Source organism: Argiope bruennichi, chromosome X1 (assembly GCF_947563725.1).
Source record: "Argiope bruennichi chromosome X1, qqArgBrue1.1, whole genome shotgun sequence".
NCBI classification, from domain to species: Eukaryota; Metazoa; Arthropoda; class Arachnida; order Araneae; family Araneidae; genus Argiope; species Argiope bruennichi.
The window spans coordinates 71,009,804-71,032,649 of NC_079162.1; the positions used below are offsets into that span (position 1 = coordinate 71,009,804).

General features: G+C 27.4%; 1 protein-coding gene across 1 annotated transcript in view; it reads right to left on the reverse strand.

The window, feature by feature from the left end:
- The window catches only part of LOC129958287 (lipid droplet-regulating VLDL assembly factor AUP1-like), a 66,200-nt gene that overhangs the window by 5,840 nt on the left and 37,514 nt on the right, over positions 1 to 22,846 (reverse strand). Inside the window, exon 6 of the mRNA XM_056070641.1 lies at positions 11,346 to 11,390. Coding sequence (XP_055926616.1) covers positions 11,346 to 11,390 — 45 coding nt within the window. The remainder of the gene's footprint in view (positions 1 to 11,345; positions 11,391 to 22,846) is intronic.

Below are 22,846 nucleotides of genomic sequence, written 5' to 3' on the forward strand. Positions count from 1 at the left end.
AAATCATAATTGCGAGTCAGAGTTAACATACAAGTGAAAAGAATTAAAACATTGTTTCTAATATATCTGAAAATGAGACTTCTTCCAATTCTTCTTCTTTTGAAACCATGTATTAGAAGAAAAAATCACGATGAAGAGAAATTGAAGTCCTTTAAACAAAACTCATCTATGAAATAAGAAGAAATATACCATTTTCCCATATGTTTTACCCCATGGGACAATTAAACACACAGCATTATAGTGTTCTAAGAGTTAAATATAACATGCAAAATTAAACAATGATTAAATTCATACACTAAAAAATTTAGAGGAGCTGCAGCTGCATAGTGCCTACATGCAAACCATCCATACAAATGAATAAAGGAAGATGCATTGTTTAATTTTTGAAAAACTTCAGATACAAAGACCTTAAATTTCTACTAAAATTAAATTTGCATAGTTAGCATTCTATCTTACTGATAACATATATGGACTTTTAACACAAAATCTCATTTAAAATAATTTATTTTTTTAATAACTATTTTTCTTAATATTCTAGGGAATTATAGCTGAATGGCAAAATTCGAAAGGATGTAGTTTAAACATACATATACCATGGGATCTTTCAAATCAGACACTTAATTGCATATTCCTTTGTGAAATTATGATTAACTCAGTAATTAAAAATTAACAAAGTATGATGTAAATAGTAAAAAAGTTGAATTTTTTTTTTATCAAAAGTTATTTAAAATAAGTAATTTCTACTGGTCAAAACACAAATGGTAAGTAGAATTCCTGCAACTAAGTACAATTTCAAAGAAAACAATCTAAAAACAAAGAAATTTTCTCTTTGCAACACCCTCTCCCCTGTTACATGAAAATTTACTTGGTATTTCATAAACTAATCTTAGATTTAGAGACCAAAAGTAATTTAATTTTGTGATGTGAATAGAATAAAGTTCTGAATCAAATTCAAAGCTTACTGCATTTTAGGTAATTGGTTTATAAATATTTTTCAAATATTCTGAAAAACCATTTACTCATGATATCATGCAAGAATGATATGCTAAACAGGAATGATGAATCAATAGACTTCTAACATGGATTCACTGACAATGAACTGCAGTAAATCAGAAACACAATACTGATTGACATAATACTGATGTTGGTTCATCATTTAGTATATGCAATTCCAATATAAAGGCTTTTATTTCAGATGTATAATAATAATGGGAATGGGTATACCTTTTTCTTTCTTCACCCTTTTATGGTAGATGAAATAAGACAAATTATATATATGTAATGATATTTTGAACTCTAATTTAAATCCAAATTAATTTCCAAAGCTTTATCTTAATTTAACTCATAGTAACTTCATTCTAAAAAATTATCTTATTTCCTGATCCAATTCCATTTCCTCTACTCAATTAATTCAAGAAAAGCTTTGTAAAAGTACTTACATTTGCACTTTCACCCGCACCATGTGATGGGATAGAAAATTGTCCAGTAAGCACATTCTTTTTAAAAGATCCCTGTGTTTCCCTTACTTGTGATTGACATGTGTCAGAAATCCCTATCAGAATCTTAATAATATATTAGCACTGTAAAAAAATATTTTCCCTATCAACATCTCATGTTATATAAGACAAAGGATAATTTATTTCTTGCTCTCTTCCCGACATCTGCTTTCGTGCCACTCTGTGGCAGATGTGCCATGTCCGCGCCTTCTTGTAAATCTATCATACCTGTCTCTCGGGAGAGAATAAATTGAATTTAAAAATGCCAAGTCTCTTCACTGCTTGTCGCACCTGCATTCTGCTTAACATAAAATAATGCTTATATATATATATATATATATACACACACACAATGCTGAGGATTGAACAAATGAATTAAAAATAAAAAGCTTTTGCAACGATTTTTACTTTTAATGTTGGGGACTGGGTTTCTTTTCTGTACATAGTTAATGAAATGTTATATTGGAATTAAGTAAAATAATTATTTTTCTTAAATATAATAATAATTTAAAAAATTTTGAAATGAAATTAATTTTATTTGAACTGACTGATATAAATGAGTGTTCTTTCTCTATTATATTATGCATTGGATGATTTAATTTATATAGAGGTAATTTTTAATAAAGGCAATCCACATGATTTTAATGTCACATAACAGAAGATACTGGGTAAATTATGAAAACGTGATTTTCTCTTTTGCAAAATTCATAGAGAATATGAAGGATTGTAAATAAATATCAATAGTTTAATAAATTCCTTAACAATTTAATTCCTTAATTTTATGTACCAATATAATGTTATTTACATATTATTCAATAATAAGCATTAATGATATTATTCAATTATAAACACACTAAATAAATTAAAATCAATCTAAATCCCCACCACAATTTTTTAAAAAAAATTATTTCTTGTGGATTATCTATATATTTTTTTATTTGTATTTAAACAACAATGGGTAAATTATGAAAACATGATTTTCTCTTTTGCAAAATTCATAGGGAATATGAAGGATTGTAAATAAATATCAATAATTTAATAAATTCCTTAACAATCTAATAATTTAATTCCTTAATTTTACGTACCAATATAATGTTATTTACATATTATTCAATTATAAACACACTAAATAAATTAAAATCAATCTACCCCCCCCCCCCCAAAATTCATGTTTTTTTTAAAAATTATTTCTTGTGGATTATCTATATATTTTTTTATTTGTATTTAAACAACAAGCATCAATCACAAAATATTCAAATAACCTTCCTAGTTCCAAATTTTAAAAATCTCTCTTTAGATTCAATGTGTGCAAAACAGTTTGAATAATTCTGAAAGAAATCTAATTATATATATGCAATGCTTTTGTAGGATAGTTATATAATAGTTAGAAGTGAAAACATTAGTCTACTGACATTGCAGAATACTTAATTAAAGAATTAATAAATCAATCAGGTTTCTAATAATTTTAAATATACTGCATCATTCATCAAGTTACTTAAAATTGGTATGATGAGATACTTTTTAATCATATGGTGTTAACAAGAACTTAAAAGGAATTTCAATGAATTGAAAAACATACCAAATTAACAAGTGCGTTTACTAACAATTTACCACCAAGGGATGTTTTATAAATACTTGAGTAAATTAAAATTGACTATATGCAGTGGTAAAATTCTATTATACCTAGGAACAAATCTAAAACAGGACATTCAAATACAAATTTATTTGGTAATTATGATAAAAAAGAACGGAATATTCTACATTAGAGCAGCAGATTAAAATCATGGTTTTATTATTGTTAAAAAATAATCTAGGATTCTGAACAGACATTTACATAATTTACCTTAAACCTTACAAAGGCAGTTCAAATGCTGAATAAAATTAATAAATGTGACGCTACTGAAATTTCAACAGTAATTAATTGAAAATTCAAACATCACAAATGCTTTAGTTTTTTTCACCCATGACTGCTATTCAGGTTGAATTTAATAATAATAGCCTCCTAAAATTTTAAATGATTTTAATTTAGACAAATCTTAACTCATATACATGAAAATTCACACCACAAATTGATTTTGTGATATTATATTGTAGTTGCATTACAAGCATATGGATACTATTCTGACACTCTGAGCTTTTAGATTCTGATGGTTTTAAATAGATGTTGAAACAAAATAAAAACTGATTATAAAGTTCAAATTTAGAACATGGTCATATTGAATTTCAAAATATCCCATACAGTAGAAACTCTGATTGAGAAAAAAGAAAGTACTTGCTTCTTTTTCAAGCCAAAGGAACTAAAAGTCTGCAAAACCCTTTCACAGCACTTTGTGTAGTCTGTCTTTTTTCCAGTTTTACAAATATGGCGATACAAAAGAAGAAGAAAATGAAATTATCAACAAAATCATTAAAGCTAAACATTCAATGGCAAGATCCAGCTTTGAGTCTAAGAATTCCTATTCCAAAACCTAATCACACTAAAGAGGTGTGGAAAACGTTAAATCTGATGTTGTGGATCAAGCGTCCTCACTTTGGTTGGATATGGAAGTTTGGAAAGGGAGATGCAAGATGAGATATTTTTCTTTCAAATAACTGTTTTAAATGTGAAAGTTCTTTTTTCTAAACAGTCCTTGGCTTATTTTGAAATAGGATGTTAATATAATTAAATTAAACTACAGCTCAATATAAGTTAGCTCTACTTTGTACAGGTTTACCGTTTTAATACTTTTTCTAAACATCATTAATAATCTAGTACCTAAAGAAAAAATTTAATATTACAGAAAGTATGTCCCACATGGCTGAAATGCGAGTTTAATCATTCAGTTCAACAAATTTATATGTATTAAATTCTACTTATGTGCTTTTTGGAAAAATTATTACACTTTTGCATTTCTTTGATTTATTTTTATTTTTTTTATTCACTGTATTTGGAAAAGTCATATAATTTCCATGGTTTCCTGTACCATTAATGAAATAAATCTAGTAAGTTTTTTTATATTTATGTATCAATGTAGCTTATTTAAAATTTGCTTTATTTTGAAGAGAAAATTTATCAAAAAACTTTCACAGGGTGGCCATTACTTCTATTTGAATTTCCCTGATATTTTTCAGGATATATAGAGTGAAACGGATGCAAAAATTAAGCACTTTTTAAGCACCTTAGCAAAAAAAAAAAAAAAAAAAAAGCACTTTCATACATGCATAGATACATAAACTATAATCAATCAGTTATCCTTTAGTAACTTTAATTTTTTTTAATAGCAGATAATGCTGACAGATTTTAATCATAATCTTAAATTTAAGCTCGACAATTTTTAATAAATCAGAAAACATATAATTAAATAACTTCTAGGTCTTAATAATTTTTATTTCTTTATGTATACAATTAAAAAAATTATATATAAAAAGTAACGGACTGGTTTTCCTTCTAATTTTTAAAATACTTAACTAAAATTTTAACATCAAAATAACAAAAACCTAACAGTACTATCTTGATTGATAAATTAAATTAAATTGAATGAACTTATACATCATCATCAGCTTTTATTTTTATAAAAAAAAAACTAGACTATATAAATATTTATATGAATACAAATAATAAGTATAGAAACTAGGAAAAAGGATAGAGAAACACTATTATTATTGCTAATTTTACAGTTTTATTTTTTAAATTTCTCCTTGACAATTTCAAATTTTAGATCTTAAAAGTTTGTTTTTCTCTATTATTTTTCTTTGATTGTTGTTGCACTTCACCAAGAGAGAAAAATCTGTTGCTTTATTAGCTTTTTGTGGCAGTTCTTTTATTTTTCCTTCCATGTCAGAAAATTCATTTTTTAAATATAATTTGTTTTTAATTCCTAAGAGCTATATAAACAGTACAACACTTTATTCAAAAAAAAAAAAAATGTATATATATTTCACGAGAAAACAATATATATCTACAGCTAATGCTGTAGATAATATGCAATATACCAAACCAAATTATTAATTTTTTCATTTCTTTTTAAATAAAATTCACAGCATTTTCTCAGAATGTTCAATTTATCATTTCCTGCTGCTTTTGGAAACTTGGTCCATATTTCCCAAAGTGTACTCTACAGTGTAAATTGCATGTGTGTTGCTAAATACATTCAAAGGAAAATCTGTAGTATTAATTTTCTATGGAGGATAATTTACAACTGCTGTATGTGATACCTTCCATTTAGTGTCTACAGACAGATTTCTGAATCTGGTTTCTTTATTGGAATTAATAATTGCAAACCTATGTACTGACTACAAATTTCTTTCTTCCATTCTAAAAGACCCAGGAGAGTGGTAAAATTTTATTGATTTAATGTGGATGGCTAGTATTTTTTGAAGCCTTCAAATAGGATGACAAACATAAGAATATTGTAACAGAAGGTCAGATTTGAAAGTTGATAATGGAAAATCCATCTATTACTGTTGCAGTTAATGCAAACTTTCCAAGGATATAAAAGTAAATGAGAAGAAGTTACAAGTGGTGAAAGAAGTTTTTGCCCAGTTTGGAAAATACACAATATATATATAACATCATTAAGAAGGTGTAAACATAAATTTTGTACGATAATATTTTTTAATGTTATGGCGGAAACACGAAGCAATCTTGTTAAATTTTTAATTGAATTTTTAATTAAAAATTTTCAAAATCAGTCCTTAGTGAGCCCAATATCAAAAAGTAACTTTCCACTAAATTTCATGTCTCTAATTTCAGTGATTTAAGCTGCATATTACTCTTTTGTGGCCAGACAAATTATTATATATTGAGAAAGAGATTTCATTGGGAAACGGAGAAAAAAAATGTAAAAAAGTTACAAAAAGAGAAAAACAAATACTTCTAAAAACGATATAATTTGAATAATAAAGGTTTCTTAAAACTTTTTTTTAAATTTTAAAAATCATACCTAGCCAGGGTGGCTGGCTTCTCTGCTGTTTGAATTTCTCTCACATTTCCAAGTTTTTTTTTTTTAAAGAAATTTTCCTGCCATTTTTGGATGATTCTAATATCTCCAGCATGTCGCTTTGTTTTATTCTCTTTAATTATTGTACAACATGCTTTTAACTTTATTTGAAAATTGTTCTACGCTTATAACTAAAATCAATGTAAAATAAACTTAATTCTCAGACACCCCCATCATTTTTCCTTTATTGAATTTCAGATAAAATACAATTATGTAAAACCCTTCCATTTTTTTGCAAGTATATTAACTAACACTAGAAGATACATGTTCATCTACACAGACTTATTATTAGTATATAAGCTATGCTGAAATTTGAGGGCCATTTTCACGAAATTGTCTCGCTATTGTGCATTAACATTTTCATGAATGAACATTCTAAATGTAAACTACCTTTATACTAAATCTCATCCTGAACTGAATTTTCCACCTCATGCCCTCCCCTTGTAAGAAGTAATATGGATAAAATTATATAAAAAATCAGATTTTGATAAAATTGTTGTTTTTAATATTTTAAACAATTTGTTCAGTCTGTTATTTTGCAGCAGAATCAACATTTACAAAATCAAGCAATTTCATGTTCTGGAAAGGCGGTAGTAAAAAAACACTTTTCAACCTGTTTTATAGTAAAAAGACATTTTTTTTCAAAACATTTCTTATTTATTAGGTATCTTAAAGTTTATTCTGCATAGAGTAGTGAATTTTGAGAATCAGATAGAAGCTATACTGCCAAATCCTATTGCTGAAGTAAGTTTTTTCATCTAGTGTAAATACCAGAGAAAACCCAGATAAAAAGGATAGGAGGAAGGAAAGAAAGGAAACATTCTACTTAAAGTGACAGCTATACTTTTTATTACTAAACTGAACAAGTGAGGTTTTTTTAAGTGCATTTTAAGTTTTAGATAGTTCCTTCTCATGTCTTAAAAAATTCAGCCATTTCTGTATTTATAAAGATCTTTTGACTTTTCCTCACAAAACTGATGACAGATTGATTATAAGCTTCAACAAATAGAAAATATTAAATAATCATAATATTTTATATATGGAATTTCATGAAATAGAATATATTTTGCGAAACTGTAAAAAAGCAGTATTCTGGAGTATTTGCGAATGAGCAGTAGAATCAATTCCGAGAAAATAATTTCAAAGATATTCTCTTCAAATCAGTTCCTTGCTGTGATCAGAAGCTTACATATGTTTTTAAATTTCCTCATAGTCCCTGCGGGTAGTTATGAATGTCACTGTAAATGAGGCTGGTTAATTAATAACTTTTGGGAGAAGAAAAGACATTGTTTAATGAGCCCTTTGAAACAATTTTAAATCCAAGAAGATGGCAAATTCTGCTTATTTGTTAACATTTACCCTAATTGAGTTTATTTATTTTCTTGAAAAAAGATACTTAAATTTCAACATGATATTATTGTCCATATCATATAAAATATACACACATGGCAATATCTATGTGCAATTTAGGAACAGAAGTATTAGATGGCCTTATTCTATATAAATGCTAATTAAATGTATGAATATTGTGGTTTTTAGAACTTTTAAAAATATTAACTTCATTTTGAAGAGTGGAGAATTACATAGGAGCTGCAATAAGCTATCAGACATTATCAAAATTTTAAGACTTCAATAATGCATAACAGCATTGTTTTCTGAATTCTACACTTCAGATGATCACTTTAATAGCATTTTGCCTATTGTTTATTTCTACTCTTCTGACTTGGCACATACACCAGTGATTTAAAACAGTTCGTATATTACCAAAAGCAAAGAGTTAGGATAAAAACATAGTATCTGTTTTAAAACTAATATCTGATTAATTACATTTAATGCCATTGTAAGAAGAAATAACAAGAAAACAAAATTCAATGACTATTTTCATAGAAACGATACAATAATACACTTTTAATTTCCTCAAGAACAAGCAAATTAATTGCTTAAAGCTTATAGTAAATTTATAACCAGTACATACAGTAGATTTCTGAATTTACTGGTGATATATGGGATTAAGTGAAAGAGAAAAGCTCTAATTTAAATGGTCATCATCAAAATGAAGATATAAAACTTATATAATAATTTTATCAGTAAAAATTAGTTGGTATGCATGATAAATGTTTAAATAAATGTTAAATGTTAATCCTAGCAGCCCGTACTCACTTCAAAATGCCTTATTTGAATCGGACACTTTCAGGCGCATGGCTCAAATTTAGGGATAGAGGGAATTTACGACCATAGTTATGGTGTAGTAATGCCCCTGGCAGTGATTGTTTCGCGATTTTTTATGTCATTCTATCGCAGCCAGGAACAGAGGAGATGGAAGACAGTAACTATGGGCATGAAACATTTATCAGTTAAAGAAAATTCTAAATTCAATCAAAGATTGAAATTTTCTAATATATTTTATTATGATTGCTATAAACTGGTTCTTTTTAAGATATAAGAGACTGGTTCTTTTTAAGAAATTCTAATTCTTTACAGAAAAAAAGTTTCAAAAGCTCTTTTTTCCCTTTTTGCTTATTTTTATTGATACTCATTATTTAATTTTCCCCCCAAAATCTGATACATATGATAGCAAAATTATGTATTAATTGATTTTTGATTTAGCTTGCTAGGTTTATTACTGAATTATAGAAAATTAGTTAGAAATTATAAGATTACCATTTTTTGCCATTACTGTTTTTCTTCCCACAATTTTTCACGGTTTGCACAGTTTATTATATTTTATTATCAGTATATTTTAGAGAAATATGTTGATTGTTAAATATTCAAATTAGTTGCGAATGTAATTTTGAAATAAAATTCGATGTATTCAATTTTAATTTTTAAAAAAACAACAAATCAGTGCATAATTTATTAAATAACATTCATTTCTATTATATTATTTTGACATTATTCTGTAGCTTCTTCAAATAAAAATATTTTCTTCTAAATGAAATATTATATAAATCATTTGTAATATTTTATATAATTTTGAACTGAAATTTAGAAATTTGTTCTTTATTTCAGATATGCAGAATATTGTCTGCAGAAATAGAATTGTCTGCATTTTATTAAAATAAAATTTCCATAATTTTAAGAGTTTTTTAAATTATATTTCTGAATATGTGATAGATATAATGATGAAAAAATAATTTCATCGCTTCACCTATGAAATGCAAAAAACTAATAAATTAAACATACATGCTTAATTTTACAAATTTAAATGTTTTTTTCATTAAAAACAAGTACAAAAATCAATTTATATTTTGTTACCATTTAAGTTTTCATTTTACATATTTGAAAAATATTAATATTTCAATGAAATTTAATACATTATTATAGAGCTTCTTTTAAAAATTATGAGGAAAATTTATCAGTTCATAATGAATTTAAAATAATTTCATTTTTATCATTTAACAGTTTCATACATGATAAAGGAGCAATACATTTCTTGATAGCTGATAATGTTTTATGTATGATTCATCTATGCTATTTTAGCTTTTAAAATTTGCTCCTAATTATATAGCAGTGATAAAAAACACACATTAAAAAAAAAAAAAAAACCACTTCATCCTTTACATCTTTGGAATACGAATGAGGATAAATTTAGCAACTAACAACAAATTAAAAAAAAAAAAAAATCCTTCTCTCAAACGACAAATAATAACCGCAGAGTGACCTATTAGTGTGAAAAAATGGATGGGTATTTCAATTATAGCTCACCCCCCCCCCCATTATTATTCTGAAAGAAAGGATAATTCCATTCTATTTTCGTAGACAGAAAACTTACTTGAGTTTTAAGGCACAAGAACATTCATATTAGCTGCACTCATAGAGTTAAAATACTTTGTCTTATTTTCTTACCATAGAGAATGAGCAAGGCTAGCTAGCATAAATGACTATAATAAAACAAGAATCTGAAAATAATTACTACATACACAGCAAAATGGAAAATGTGAGTGGGATGGGCCTCAAACAAATGATTATATAAGTTATATATGTTTTTTTTTAATAAATAAAATAATGGCGGTTTGATTGATCTACATGATCTGAATGGTTTGAAAGGTTTAGCATAAAAACTAAGAATGGGAGATGTTCAGAATGCTCAAGAACACAATCCATAAGCTTGATGGCAAATGAAATTATAAACTTTCATATTAGATGATTCAGCTACACCATAAACTGTATGTGATCAATCATTGGCACAATAATGCTTCAGAATACAGGAAAACAAATATATGATTAACATATGAAACAGATCAGAGAATAGCATTTAAAACATTTAGTAAACAGACACATCTCTTCTGTAAGATGATAATTTGTCGAAACAATGTTAATAATTTACTGAAAGTAATAGTCAGAAATTATAAGTATTTTGGATCTGAATGATAACTCTATTGAGGAATAATTCTGGTTCTAAATGGAGAAATCCTCTTCAAAAGAACATACTGATAACTTTCTGAGGGGAAAAAGGGATTTCATTTATTTGATCAATCAAGCATATTATTAAACGCAATTTGAATTTGTCCTTCAATAAACCTTATATACCAGGGATAATAGCAAATCTGTAAATAGTTAATGTGACCTGGCTTACAATAAAATAAGCAAAACCCCAATTAACTGTTTTACTCTTAATGTTCAAATGTGAAACACCTAAAACAAATATTCAAAATGTTCAATAAATGATTTTGATCGCAATCATTGAACTAAATGTGGTTTTGCATCTCTAATTAATGTACTAAACTGCTACCACTTCTGAACAGATGAATTATCTATATTAGAAAGTAACAATTTTGGAAAGCAGCAGTTAATGACATCTTTGATTATTTGAAAAGCTCATTCAAAATAAGATTGAAAGTTTACATAAAAGAATAACAGAATTACTTACAGGAGCAATAGTCATATATGATGAGAATGAAGCATGGATCAACACCTGAAAAGAACATTTAAATATAGAAGCTTACAAAAAATGAAATTAAAGGTAACATTATATATAAAACAACTTTATGTGTGTGGGAAAAGGATTAAAAAAAATTCACCTTCATAATAAAATAGCAATCTTCACATACAAAAATACAGAAATTAATCTTTCAAGTAACTGAGAGTTTGAATTCATAATTTTCATCTCTTAGAAATAAGCTCTGAAGTTTGGATAATTTCTTTAAAATTTATAATATGGACAAAGAAACCACATAAAAGAAGAATTGGAGAAACCAAAAGTCATCACATATATATATAACTTTTCTAGCATTTTATTATAAAAAGTTAGTAGATTTGTGTACTAAATTTATTTAAAACAAAGGATTTAATTTTCCTATGATGTTAAACATTTTAAAATTCCATGATTTAAAAGTTATTTTTCAACAAGAAAGAAAAGTCAACAAATAGAAATAGAAAATCAATAAATAGAAATCACACACACACTAAAAAAATAAAATAAAAAAAATTCAGTATATAAACATCTACCACAATCTGGTTGAAATTAAAAATATCCTAGATCTCTAGGTCTTCAGCTCTGGCATCTATCAAATGAGATAGGTTCTTATATGCTTAAATTGGCTGATTTATAATGTATGAATAAATCAAAATATGAATAAATAGCAAAGGTCAATGAGTTGAGGTCTGTAATTTTTATTACTTTAATATTTATGCTGACATGGACCGAATTGAAGGTTATAGCTAACATTTTCTTTCTGCGCTGTTTTTTTTTTTTTTTTTTTTTTTTTTAAATTTTGTATTTGATATTGTATAGTTTTCTAAAACAATCCAATTTTAGTGATAAGTTTTGATTTGAAGTGTTTGTGAACATTATGAATATTCTCTATCCATATTCATGTTAACTGTTCATGTTTTATCCAAAACTTCTAATGTTGCAATATATTTACATCTAAAGTGTACCACAAATAATGATCCCCCCCCCATTAACTAAGTATTTTGCCAATATGCATATTTTCTGTTACAAATTTTGTTGGTTATCCCATGACAATCACGTCTAAAATAATATCAGCAGGGTAACGGTCTGTCAAGACAAGCACATCTACTCAAACTATTAATAAACTTTCTGACTTACATTTTGCAATTTTTATTAACTGAATTTGCAATTCTACTCATTATATCAATCTAATAAAAAATAACTAAATTAGCAAATAATATTTTGATTCCCTTAATATGCACAAGTATTTGACCTTGGAATCTTTTAATTATGAAAGTGTGGCAACATTTCATAGTAGGGGGAAGATGAAAGTAAAATGTTTGAAGATACCACACAGCTATAGTAGAAAAGTCTTTAGTTCATTTGAATATAAAATTATTTTCAGAAATTTGACTGCAAAGGTAAAGTTTGTAAACTACATTTACAAATGAAATCCAAAAATTATGTAGTGCAAAAGAAAGCTTGAATATAAGAAAAGATAAATTTTTAAATTTACAATCTATTTTTGCCTTTCCACATACATACAAAAAAGTGTTATAATAATAATAATGTATAATTGTGGCGAAAAACGTCATTATAATAGACATTTGTTATAAACAATTCACAAGATATAAATACAATAAAGAATACTTATAGAATAAGTATAGCTATCTCATTTTCATATTAATTTAAGAGCTGTTGTTAAGAAAATATATATCTAAAGTAGAATCCTTTTGAATAGAAAGTGAAAGAAAGAATGTCTATTATATCTGTTCCTTCTATTCAATTTTTGAAAAGAGAGATAAATAAAAATAGACTTTCTGCAGCACTTTCATTGACATTAAAGGAAATTTATTTAATTTTTACTCTTTATTTCAATGTATTTTCTTATCTTTAGCATTAGCTTGCTGATACTGCATGACAAAAACCTTGTAATTAATGGAACATTTGTTAAAAGTTACACTCAATTATTTAGAACACAGCCCATTCTTTTATAATTATCTGCCTTTCTACACAATTATGTAGATGATGCAAACAACTGGTTAACTACTAATTTATGATTGATATATCTCAATACATTTATAAATAAGCAATCAAATATACTTATTCAAAAATTCCCTAGTGTATTATTAAAAAAAAACACATGAAACTCTTCATTTGCAATAATTTTACGGATAAATATGATGATTTAAAAAAATGTGCTACATTCTTGATAATCAAATCTCTAAATTGCACAGCTGTGATTCAGACCATTATGAATCATTAGAAGACATTAGCACACTGAGGGGACTTGCAAATATTTAAGATTGTAACTGAAATTCGATTGGTATATTGTATATTTTGATGTATGGCAAGATTCTGTTCTTGTTCAGTTCTCATACATAAAGCAATTCTTTCATATAACTAAGATTCGAATTTTCATTTTACAAAAGGGACTAACATCTAATAATCATAGTTTTTACCTGAATACGTATTCATCCTTAGCAGATTTCCAATGAATTTCAAATTTCTCCAGTTACTAGTCAAATTTATATAAACCACTAAATTACAGATTGGCAGTTTAATTCAACATAAATATACAAGACTGCCATTATGCATTCTGAAACCAAAAATAAATTCTAAAATAAAAACTTTGAAAGTAATTTAATACTTGATTGCATTTAACCCTTGAAATATTATAATATACTCGAATATCAAATTCTACAAGGAATAATTATGTTAGAAAAAAGTAATTACTGAATATTATGCTAATTCTTATAAAAGGAATTCTGTTTCTCCTAAGAAATCTAAATTATCTTCATAATTACCACCCTTCTCTCCCCCCCTTTTTTTATCAGAAGTATAATCCAGCCTAGTTCATGGAAATTTCAAATATTATGTTAATTGGATATGTAAGTGATTTCAGTCTCTAATAATCTAAAATGGGATAAAGATTATTAAATTCCAGGAAATTACCATTCAAAAAAAATCATCCATCATTTACTCTGTTTTCAGATTAATTTTCATTTGTATCCTTTTGTTTTCAATTGAATTGAATTTATTTCTCTTTAAATTTTCCAATTAGTTCAAACTTGTACATTCAATTCATTTACTTTTTGAATAACTGGTCAGAAATTAATTAAAATTCAGAAAAATAAGTAAATATATTTATTTATTCAATATGAAAGTTCTAATACTGAGTAGATGCAACATTACACTTCTGCATGAAAACACTTGAAGCATTTTCTTCTTTAAATAAGTCAGTTTAATTCAATGTTGCAATTATACTTATGCATTTGATTGCTATTGAGACCCAATAGCAGTTTCAATTCAACTGTTAATTTTTTATTTTGTTGTTAGGAAAAAAAAAAAAAAAAAAAAAAGACTTATATTACAACTAAAATCACTAACTTTTCGATTATATTGATATTTAAAAAATCAGATATTTTATTCTTGTCTCTCCTATTGATTCCAAAGTCTTTTATGTTTTGAGGGCTTAGTGAACAGAACAACTGTGCTTGCAAGAAGTTAGTAGAATTTTTGCTTTTACTTATAACAAGGTACCAGTACTGAGTCAGTAAACAATAAATTTTCACTCTACTTGTTGGAACTAACATATTTATGCTTTAATAATGAATTTTATTCCCTATTTATATTCATTTAATCTATGCATAATGAGCAGTTCAATTCAGTTTACTTATATTTAGGTCCTGTTTTGAAGTAATATGATGGCTATTTTGGGATGAACTTTTTTATTTTGTACCACTCTCAGATGACAAGAACAACACTTAAGCAAGAATGCCCTCCTCAAACTTCTAAGCCCCACTGGCAGGAGGACAATTGATCATGATTAACTTAACATGCCAGTATGATAGGCAAAATTGAAACTCAATGAGCAGTCAAGGAATATTGCAAGTTCTATTTCCAATTAATTGAAAAGAAAGGAGGGCAATTTCTAATTTCTTGATTAAATTCTAATTGTAAGAGAATGTTTTAAGTTTTTCTCAATCTATTTCAATATCAAATATATAAGCTAATATTTGCAGTCATTTAATATGTTTTGAATTGCTTAAATAATCATAACAGATAATTCTTGTTATCATTCATTTTCCCAGAATGAACAAAATTGTTCCTAATTAAAAAAAAAAAAAAATGTTTTGCTCTAAATTATGAAGAACACTGTCATTGAATTGGAATTAACTACTGATATGGATTATTACACCTTCTGATTAATTTCAAAATAGCTTTACAAGTGCATGCATTATAGTATTGATATTTTAATTAGAAACAGGGGTGTTTGTGGGACCCCAAAAAATCCCCTGAAACTTTTACGGACTTACTACCGGCATTTTGGAGTTTCGAGAAGGGGGGGGGGAGAGAAATGAAAAATTACAATTATGAAATATTGAATGACCTAATTATAAAAGTTCAATGAATTACTTTTTTTGCAAAATTAATAACCATAAATTTTCAAACATATAAACTACTACATTTTATGCAAATATTTTAAATTACCTGAATTAATTCTTTAAAAAAATTATCTAATTTCTGCTGCTTTTTTTTATTTTCTGATGTTTGTGGGCTTGTCTTTCTTTTGTGGTGAACTTCATAATTGCAGGAAGATTGACTTTTATTTTCCTCATTTACAGTTGAAGAAATTTCCTCGAGAACTGCACATGCAGAGGTAGAAGCAGTTTGCTTTTCTGCTAATGTAGAAGGTTTTTCAGAGACTTTTATAGGTGACTCATCTGAAATACATGTTTTTAAGTCCTCTTGATATGTTTTCCAACTTCTGTTCATATTCAGTAAGAGATCTTTGTGAATTGGATCAGTCATTGGATTTTTTGAGCCATATTTTTCACATGAGGTTTCTTTAGAAGCCATTAAATCATATTTAATAGTCTGCACTGCATCTAGGGAATCAATCTTAAGAGAGGTTCTATAGTCAGTGACAAGTGTATCCATTAAGTTGAATGCACTTTCCACTAATGGGCCATGGAAGCAGCTAAGGCAGGCTTTGACCAATTTAGCCAATGTAGGATACTTATAATCATTTGTGAAATCATCTTTTAAATTAAAAACTTTAGACCAATATTTATCAATTGTACACTTGACTTGATTTCCACTTTCATCAGATGTGTAGAGCATTTCTTTGGTGATATCAATATCACTCTGGTATAACCTTATTTCAGCTTCTACTTTTGACTTTTCATTATCACTAAAAATATGGGACATAAAAGATGATAATTTTTCAAAAGCTAATATTGTACTGGTTTTACCTCTTAGCTCTGGGTCTAATGCTGTAAAACTAATTAGATATGAATTTTTAAGGGGTAATTTCTGTTTCATATGCTGAAATTTCAAAGTGAAATTCTCTTGCGTACATAAATAAAAAAATATTTCAATAAGAGAAACGAAAAATTTACACGTGCATCAATAAATGAAACGAAAATTTTACACAGCGGAGAAAAAAAAGTTGCGAAGCGATCAATGACAAATAGCTAATACGGCGAAAAATCCCCCTTCTCTACTTATTGGCGCCACGCCAGGAGAGATAAGACCTTTGAACCCAGAGTCACGTGATCGCACATCTGGTCGCGAAGTCTCTCCCTTTTTTTTCTGCCGCGCCTACTTGCCGAAAAGAATCCAGAAGAGAATGTCCGAGAAACGGGAGAATGAGTCATAACTCGCAATAAGGAAAGAACAAAAAAGAAGTTTTTTCCCCCTTTTCACGCATTATCACTGCCTTTGGAGAAAGAAAGGAAAAGTTTTCACCACACACGCTGACCTTGCGTTTTCTGCTTTCAAAGCAAACAAAATCGCCCAGATCAAAATAAATAATTCATTATTATTCCTACTTCCTTTTGAACGACGATCCCCGGAATTTCCGGGTATCGAAGTTCAAAATCCCCGGAATTCCGGGGTTTCCCGGAGCACAAACACCCCTGTAGAAAGTTAATTTTCATTCTTAAAATTTTGGGTAGTTATCAAGATCCCACTTTCCGAACCCAGAAATGCAATTATATGCTTCACATAAATAATGAATTTTCACAGCAAATTCAGAATAAATAGTGAATATTTCATTTGAAATCAGAATTGTCTCCATAGGATAGATATAATTCTCTGTAACAGGATTACAAATATTAAATTATTTCGAATTTAAATACAGTAAATCAATGATTAATGTCTGGTTCACTGATACTTGAAATGATTTATGTTGATAAATTTTGAATGTACACCTACTAAAAAAAACACACTATAAAACGATAGTAATGACTTTATTTTGAAACTGATAACCATGCCTTTGAATTGATCTTACATTAATTATAATAATTCTTAACAGTCCAAACGTTTAATACTATTTACGCGATTCTCACTCATATCAAAGAAAAATATTCGAGAATCTTTTCAGAAAATTCAAAGACCATAAAATTATATATTTTAAATAGAGAAATGCAAATTCTAAATTTAAATAAAATATTTGCACTATTAATTTTCAAATGATTACTTTTTGTTTTGTTTACTACATCTAAATGCTGAAGGGAAGTGCGCTAAGGAAATTTGTAATATTCCTCTTCAGTTAATAATCTAAAACTTGCCACTCAAAGTGGATTTCAAGATTACCATACAAGCGCCTTCAGCACTAGGCTAAACAACAACTACTAGGCTCTAATTTCACACAAACTACTAAACAGTGTTGACTTCACAAAAACATCCACAATTTAGATGAAATAAAATTTAATTAAAAAAAATAATAATTTCCTAAGAATCTCTTAATTTTACTTTTGAACCAGTGCTTGGCAGAAAGTGGGGGGGGGGAATGCAAAACACAGATACAAATCAATAAATCTTTATTTTCATTTAAATAAAAGACCTGGAAACATTTTAAATTACACAGTTAAAGCTTTAATTCCTAAAAAACAATTTGATTCTGCTATGTACAGGATATCTCTATCATTTTCTGCCTTTCACATGTGTTTGTTCACGGATTTCTACAATCTAAAAATCGCCTATTCAATCTTCGCCCTTTCTTATTTTAAATCATTCAGCTTATCTGCAATGCATTCCCTTTTCTTATGCTTTTCACCATTTTGAGATTGTAATCTATGTTTATTCACTTTTTCGACATATTTAAAAAAGCAATTTTCTTCATATACAAATTCTTTTGTGATTTGAAAATTCTCCACTCCACTACATTTTTTTTTCTTTTCTTTTTCAATTCAGTTGAAACCAAATATTTTACAACACATATTTTTTCTTTAAATTTTTCAACCTCAAGACTTTTATTTAAGAGAAATTCTCTTTCAACTATGGTTAGTCCACATGATTGTATCACAAGAAAATTACACATTTTCTGATAAGACTTTTGACCTTTTCAATATCTTGATTGAAACTTGTCAATTTGATTTTTGAATACTTCATACTCCTCAAATTCTACTGAACAGCAAGTCATATCATTAAAAAAGTTGTTCAATTCTGTTAAATTTGAATCAGTTCTTTTCTTGTAGGTATTTATTTGCAATTCATAAGAACAGAGTGGCTTTATCCTGTTTTAGCAGGGCTTGTTTGACTATTCTTCTAGGATCTAAACACTCATACTTCTGGCAAGTATATAATAGAGAAGGAAATTATCGAAAATTTTACAAAAGAAGGTAAATACTAAATCCTGACATTCATATTTGAAATCTTTTGGCTGTTTTTCAGACCCCCCCCCCTCCTCCTCCTTCTGATGAATAAGTCTTTTAAGAGCTTTGTATCCAAAGAATCCAGTATTAACTTTTCCGTTATCGACATACGAATCTTTATTTGAAAAATCAAAAATAAATGCTGTTTACAGATTTTATGCCTTCAAGAACACCAATTTTTATAACACAGAAAATTTTCAAACAGCTAGTGACCATCTTTTCCATATCCCATGCTAAAAAGGGGTAATCCATATTAGAAAAATGAAAAAAAGGGTTGGTTAATTTTGTCAATAAAAAGAAAATTTTATCTCTGACATACTGAATCTTTGCTGTATTTAGAGTTTGGTGCTATAATTGTCCTTTTCGAAATACAATATCAAATTGATCCTCACTTCGAAAGCTCGTTCAAATGTAGCTGCATTCTCTAAATATATGAAGTATAATCTCCTTTTCTCGTAGGCTAAAACTTTTGAACAAATAATACTCATAAGCTAAAAAGAGGCTGTTAATCTGAAAGGAAAAATTTAAACTGAAAAGCTATAGGTATTAAAAAGATTTTCACACTCAGCTGTTGAATGTTTAAAGTAGCTTGATTATATCTGAAACAAATATTTAAAAAAAAAAAGCCTAAATTTGCAAAAATGCAAAATGAAAGTGATGTTTTGCAAAATGAAAGCATGCAGCAGCATCTACTATTGATAAATAGATGTAGTCCTTATTTGTAAAACTTTTCAACAATTATGGCTGTTTTGATGAATTAATACTTCATAAATTATAATTCAAAACTAATATTTTATTTCAACATTCCTTTTTTTCCTAATTTTTTTTAAAACAATTTTTGAATTATCAATTGTTTGGCACAATATACATATATAACACAACGAAAAACGTCTATACTTAGTCTAATTTTCTAATGAAGAAAAAAGAGTTAACTCACTGGGATTAAATGATTTAAGATCTTCACCTTTTCCTTAGTTTTTCATTATTAAAATACTAATAATTTTGTTTTATATGTTAAAGGAAAAAAAGTTAACTACAGTTATCAGCAGATAAATTGTACACAGCTGAAAAATTTACTAAAATTGATTATTTATTTGAAATTTAGTTTCTACACTTACTAAAAAACTGTATCTCACTATTAACCAATTTGTAATGTATCAAAGATATTTCATTATTCATGCATGGGGGGTCATTTTTGACACATCTCAAAAAGCTGAATTTATTCCTAACATAAAGTTTAATATTTTAATATAATTTACTTATAACAGTTAGCCATGTTGTGAATCAATGATAAAGCATAAATAAATGTAGGAAAAAAAATTGTTAATTGATACACATATCTGTTGCAACAAAGACATTGTATCGAATTATTTTGGTGCATTAGGTGGTGTAGTTATGCAGCATGTGTAATCCAACTAAACTAATTTACAAGCTGACAATATTTTTTCAGCTTTAGATGCATCTGAATATTTCTAATTTAAATATCCCATGCCATAAGGTCTATCAATTACAATTTAAATATATCATTGTAAGTAAAGTTCCATTCTTACACAAAATAAAATCCTAAGACTTTCATGGATCTTTTTAAGAAAATTCAAATACCATAAAATTACATATTTTAGTCATACAAATACAAATGATAAATTTAAGATATCTTCAATTTAACATTCAAATGTGCCACTGCTTTCTTGCTTAATACTCCTAAATGCTTAAGTTAAAAGCACATAGGACATTTGATTTGTCTGTCTTGCAAATAGTAAGGCAACACTTACTGTTCAAAGTGGATTTTTGAATTCACAATGAAAGCACTATAATACTAGATACTACAACTAAATGCCAATTCTAAGCGAACTAATTAAGGTTAATGTTTTTCACTTCACAAATACTATCACACTTTAGTTTATATAAATTTCATTAAGAAAAAGTTAAGCCCACAAAAATCTCAAAACTTATTTCAGAATAATGCTTCAAAGAATAAAGAGGAAATAAAGGTGACAGATAGAAATCAACAAATCTTCATTTGTGCTGAAAAAATTAATTTGGAAAATTAAAAGATTGATTTTGATCTGTTAATCTCAATTTCTAATACTATTTGATCCTGCTCAGCATTGATTTTCTCTGTTTTATTGACTAATCTGTGAACAGACTTCTGGAATGCAGAAATCATTTCTTTAATTTTTATGCTTTATAGTTTTAACTCATTTCATTCATCTACACAGTGTGTTTCCGTTTCTTATTCTTTTTGCCATTTTTTTTTTTTGGGCTATCTTTAAATGTCTCTGTTTTTGACATATGTAGACCAAACTTTTTTTTTTTTTTTTTTTAAGCATTCTGTTACGATTTAGAACTTCTTTATCAACCACATTTTGGCAATTCATCTAAAAATCAAACATTTCTAAGCCCGTTTCTGATTTAAGTTTCCACCTTCAAAATTCTTATTTAAGAAAAGTTATCTACCAACTATGGTCTGGCCATGGAATAGTATAATATAAATTCTGATAAGACCTTTGAAAATCTAAATATTTCGATAAAGATTATCAAGTCCTCAACATAAACACCTCAAAATCAAGAGAAATGAAACCCACATCAAAGGAAAAGTTGAAATTCATTAAATCAAAACCTCAATTATGTCTCATGAAAGCAAAAAGAAAGGTTTTAATCTTCTTATAGTAAGAATTAACTTGTTTGGATATTCTCCTAAGATCTTAGCAACTCATGATTGTGAAGAGACTCATTCAAAATTCTACAAATGATAGAATATACAAAATCCTGACATTCATGATTCAAATCACTTAAATTTTTCTTAAAAAATATATAAAAACTGATTAGCAGCAGTTTTTTCTGACAGAATGTTAAAAACGATAGCCTTTCTGACAGAATGTAAAAAACAATGGGATAAATTTAATTAGTGACAAGAAAAGCTCAGCTTGACAAATAGTGTCGGATTTTTGCTATACATTGCTACAACTTTAAATGATTTAGATTCTGGTGCAAGAAACTTCCTCTTCTCCGCATGTCATCTTAAGCAACTGTTCACCAGGAGCAGCAATCGCTAGACATCCATTTCGTAAAATTTTTTAGGAAGCTTCCAAAGGCCTGAAAATTTTATATAGTGCTGTCTTTTCAATCGCACATTTTTCAATAAATAATTCACGCTAAATTAAAAGAGATTAATATCATATATGGAAACTACCACATTAGGTTAATGTCATATATATCCACCACATGTAAATGAATTGTTGACAATAAACTAGCTATAATTACCCACGTGTAATAACAATTCTGAAAAATTTTTTTGCACTTCAACATTTAAAAGACAAAAAAAAAAAAAAAAAAAAAAAAAATTCATATTTACCATTAATTGATATCGATGAAACATTTCTCAAATCCAAATTTGTCACAGAATTATGAAATTCTCTTTGATTGTGGAGACTTATGAAAAATGAACTACAAATCTAGTTTTAATTATTTTTTTCCCCATTCCAAAACTGAATCTATGAATCAATTTGTTTCGTTTGCAATAATTGGTTGAATGCTTTGTCACATATTAGATTAAATACATTAATATTAACCAAACATTAAAGAAGCATCCTTAATATATGCAGCAATATTATATGAAATTAAGTGAGCATATTTTAGTGGCCTACAAAATTTTATCAGCAATCATACTGCTTGAGAACATTTATCAGAACAAGTTTGAAATCTGTCAGATTTTACAAATAACTCTCCACACACTTCTAAGATCATTTCAGTTTTTGTATCCACGAGTGAATAGTATCCAGTTGCTGGTTCCATTGTTTATCCTTGGACATT